General features: G+C 42.3%; 1 protein-coding gene across 1 annotated transcript; it reads left to right on the top strand.

The window, feature by feature from the left end:
* Positions 1–1,250: 1,250 nt before the first annotated feature.
* On the top strand, positions 1,251–2,168 carry LOC142464601 (olfactory receptor 6E1-like). Its single transcript, XM_075567971.1, has one exon. It carries the CDS (start codon positions 1,251–1,253, stop codon positions 2,166–2,168), a length of 918 nt encoding a protein of 305 aa, XP_075424086.1.
* Positions 2,169–4,468: the final 2,300 nt, after the last annotated feature.

Genomic DNA, 4,468 nt, shown 5'->3' with positions numbered 1-4,468 from the left:
ATGTATTTGTATTAAGTTTGTTATAAGGGTTATCATCTATATTAATTCTGCCTAGAAAACAGAAAGCGCCCAGGGAGAATTAACTCAGCGGGGATCTCTGCTTCTGAATAGGATCCCCGCAGCAATATTCCTACCAAGCCAGCCACACGTCTGTAAGAGATGCGCAGATGTGTCCCAGAGAGAAGCAGTCTCCTCCTCAGAGCAACTCTTACAGCAATCCAATGTTCTTTGTTAATTTTCATTTTTTATACAGGTTTGAAGCAGGCGGTCTCTAGAGCCGATTCCCAATTCAAGGGGCTATCGGTGGCCCCTACCTTTGTATCTCCGGAAGCAGGGTGTCCCAAGAGCTGACATTAATGGGGTTTAGCTCCGTAGACTCCCTGCTTCAAACTTATATAGATAAATGATGTAAATGTCCTGTTGTTGATGACGTAAATTACTGAATATGGTCCTCTTGCTTTTCCCTCATGATGTACTGTAGAGCCCCATATTCTGGCATCTACATCATTAAGGTTCAGGACAGACTAGAGTCTGTAAGAACTGCTCTGGGGAGACACTGAGAGGTATTTACTCTATGGGACTCCTCTGCACTGCTATTACAGCCTGTCTGGACTGGGATGATTAAAGCTTCTTTAATTCTCCATAGCAGCAAAATGTACTATTTGCGGGGGCTGTCGACAAAAAACAGACAGGCCGAGGATTTCAGCCTGTTGGTCTGTGGCCACAAAAACAGTAACTCTGGCTACATCTGTATATATTCCCTTTCATTCAGTACCCGGCATATTGCAGTATGTTTAGGCAACATTACCATTCAATTCTTTGGAAACCTTGTTATTTTCTGAGGTATGTTGCCTATGTTGAGACATCTGTATATTTAGCAGTTTGTTTTAAAGAATATTGAATACTAGGCTATTACTAATCTTATAAGGGCTTGGCTCAAAAACAGTTTTGACCCTTTCACTTGTTCATAGGATAATTGCTGTAATTTCACAATAATTATATTATTTTTCTATTCTTTCTAGCAACCTCCAGGAATAACCTCTACACTTCACTTGCAGAATATTTATTTGGATAAGTCACTTATTTGTGAATCGTACTGATGAATTACCTGGAATCCTTATTGTTGTTATTAATTCCAACATCTACAGATGTTTACCACTCTCCACAGCTGTGTTTTATTATGTGCTTTACTTGCTCCTGACTCTCCTGCTTTTTACATCCTTATAATGCAGACAGTAGATGGGAGGAACATGACCACTGTGACACAGTTCATCCTGTTGGGTTTCCCTCTGTTTCCACACTTGTCTGTACTCTTTTTCTGCCTGATCCTGCTGTCCTATCTCCTCACCATGGCAGGAAATGTCCTTATCATTACATTGGTCTTCTTAGACCGAAGACTCCATAGGCCTATGTATTTTTTTCTATGTAACTTGGCTATCATGGACATCTGTTTCACCAACACCATTGTACCAAACATGCTAAGGGGCTTCCTGGTGGATGGAAAGTCCATATCTTTGACTAGCTGTTTTACCCAGTCATATGCTTATTTCCTAGTGGGAACTGCTCAGTTCTTTCTCCTTGCTGTAATGTCATATGATAGATATGTAGCTATTTGCCACCCCCTACGTTACACAGCAATCATGCACAGACGTGTATATCTGCAGTTTATCGCTGGAGTATGGCTGGGATCATTTTTCGCCATGCTTGCACCTGCAACCTTAATTTTGAGACTGCCATTTTGTTATGATGTGATGGACCATTTTTTCTGTGATGTTGGTCCACTTCTTAAGAACTCTTGCACCGATACAACTGCAATCCAGATGCTGACATTCGCTACCTCTTCCATATTGCTACTTACTTTCTTGGTAACTGTTGTATCTTATAGTAATATTGGGATAGCGATATTAAAGATAAAAACCGCGGAGGGTAGAGGAAAAGCTTTTTCCACCTGTTCTTCCCATGCCATAGTGGTGACCCTATTCTTTGGCAGCTGTTTATTCATGTATTTAAGGCCGAAGCAGGGTCAGACTTTTGACTTTGACAAGTTGGTGGCAGTCGTGAACACTGTGGTTGTCCCTCTTATCAACCCTTTCATTTATACCCTGAGAAACCAGAATGTTAATGAAATACTCAAGGATAGAATGTTTTCATGTGGCAAGATGCTATGAGAACTGAATTACAGTTTTATAAGGACTCACTGCTTTACAGCTTTCAGATGTCTGTGAACATTCTTTGCATACGAGTCACCTCAAAGGTATCCCCCCAACGAAGGTTTCCCTACTATATTTCCCCTTCGCTGCTGTTGTTCCTTACATCAGCGTGGACAGGTTTAATTTCATCAAGAAAAAGACAGCCAGCATTAAAAGCTTACAAATCATCACCTTCTCCTCCCCACTGCATTTTTTTATTATAGGGGGGTGGGGGAAAGGGGAATGTCTGTTTGCTTCCAACTGCAGTCACTTCAAATCAGGACTTCTTTGATATAAGAACATACAATTCTCCCCAAAGGCAACAGTATTTGCAACAACAAAAAAATCAGTGGTAATGGTTCTCAAGTACTGGGTCACATCATTGTATTATATATCTTCACTTTTCAAAAAATAAATACACAGAATGACAGGGGTGAAGTATATCCTTCATTTGATTGCATATACATAATATTATTTCTCTAAAAAAATATCTGTAACAAGGGACAATGTTTTCCTGAAATCAGTGAGCTTGTGAAAATGAATTCAGCCCTCAGAGCCTCATTGGGATAGTTCCTTGACAAATGTGATAAGACGCAATACTCACATTTGCTCTGTGATCTGTGTATCTCCTTGATAAGTTCCACAAGGCACAAAACACGTAGGAGAGTGTTGGACCTCAGTTTTTTTTATTATTTTTGTCTAATAAATTAGTTTGTCATTATACTGACCCTGACTCTCTGTGGCTGTGCACTGTAAAAAGGAGAAAAAAAACTCCCCAGAGGCAACAGCCTTTGGCAGCAGCTGAAGGGCAGCCAATGCGTGTCAGCCATGTGTTTGGTAATGTTACCACTGCTCTATTGCAATCTGAAACTCATTGTCCATCTCATCCCCTGTACCTAATGTTTCAATTTACCCTGTCTTATAGATTGTAAGCTCCTTGAGGCAGGGTCTCTTCTAGCACATGGCAGGCCTAGCCTACCTCTTATAACACAATTTTAATTTTGTTTTTTCATGATACTGTATGTAACACCTCTATCCCATCGGCTAAGAAAAAGGGTCACAACAAAATAGTCCCAATGTGTGTGTACAGTATAACTCAGCGGTTTACCTTTCATGTCAGCGGGCTGGAAATCCACACAGAGCTGTTATGATGAGAAAAATAAAGATGGAGGATGCCGGGAACTTTTGGAAACTTTAATTAACAGTTAACTACTTCAGGTTAACAACAGGACTGGTTTTCAGAATTTGTATTACTGTACACATGCACTCAGGTTTCCTCCAATATGAGGTTTGTAGATGGATAGCTCTTTTGCAAGCCTTTCTCCACTGCCAAGGACAGAACTGGAAACTTTCTTCCTGTAATTTCCAGCAGCCCCACTCAGGTCTCCTTCATAAGCCCTGTGGTGAGAACCTACTCACTACTATTGTAGGACTTCTCTTTAGTGGTGTATCTCTCTGGGCCCCTAATACTGGGATATGTGCTCTAATTCTGCAAACAAATAAAGTTGCTACCTTTTAACAGGTCTGGGAGAGCACTGGAGACACCATCTTCTTGTTCCTCCTGGGATCGGAGGAAAATATGCAGGACCCAAACATTTATAAACTTGGTTCCCATCCATGTTGCTGGACAGAAAGGAAAAAAACTACTAAACCAAGTCATCCCCTAAAGGGTTTATTTTTCCAGTACATTCTTGTAAGGAATCCGCTCCTGGGTTTTGCTGAAACCTTGTCCTTACAGAACCTTGCAGCTTGTAGGAAAACCTTCCCTTGTACCTGCAATCAGAATCACCTGCTTCTGCTATTGAACTGCAGCCTGCTTCATGCTGCCTCCTGTGCAGCTCTCTCTCATTGGCTGTCTGTTCTACTTAACTCCTGCCCCGCCCACCAGGAAGTTGCTGGTCATAGACCTTCTAGTAACTGTGTTTGCCACAGCCTGTGTTTGGCCTGCCTGGCCTCCTGGTCTTAGTTCTCTGTTACTGGAAGATGCCACCGCGCGGCCGCGGTTACACTGAAGCCTCAGTGTTTCTTGTCCTGTCTGCAGTACCTGTTCTCTGTTTTCCAGTCCTGCAGAGGCCTACATCGGTGCTTCCGGATACCTGCTGCATATTCTCCTTGTAGAGGCCTGCATCGTTGTTACCTGCTGCAAATCTGCTCCCAAGCGTCCTGTTGCCAAAACCCCAGCATGGATATTGTTTACCCAGCCTTCTCCTATCCTGACCCCGGCTTGTACACGGATTATCCTGCCTTCTCCAGTCCCGACCCTGCTACGTACGACCACG

The sequence above is a fragment of the Ascaphus truei genome, chromosome 13 (assembly GCF_040206685.1).
Source record: "Ascaphus truei isolate aAscTru1 chromosome 13, aAscTru1.hap1, whole genome shotgun sequence".
Classification (NCBI taxonomy): domain Eukaryota; kingdom Metazoa; phylum Chordata; class Amphibia; order Anura; family Ascaphidae; genus Ascaphus; species Ascaphus truei.
This window is presented reverse-complemented; position numbering and strand designations above follow the sequence as displayed.

What these genes read in the sequence shown, in the direction of transcription:
- LOC142464601 (XM_075567971.1), top strand. Translation starts at nt 1,251, where the DNA reads ATGACCACTGTGACACAGTTCATCCTGTTGGGTTTCCCTCTGTTTCCA.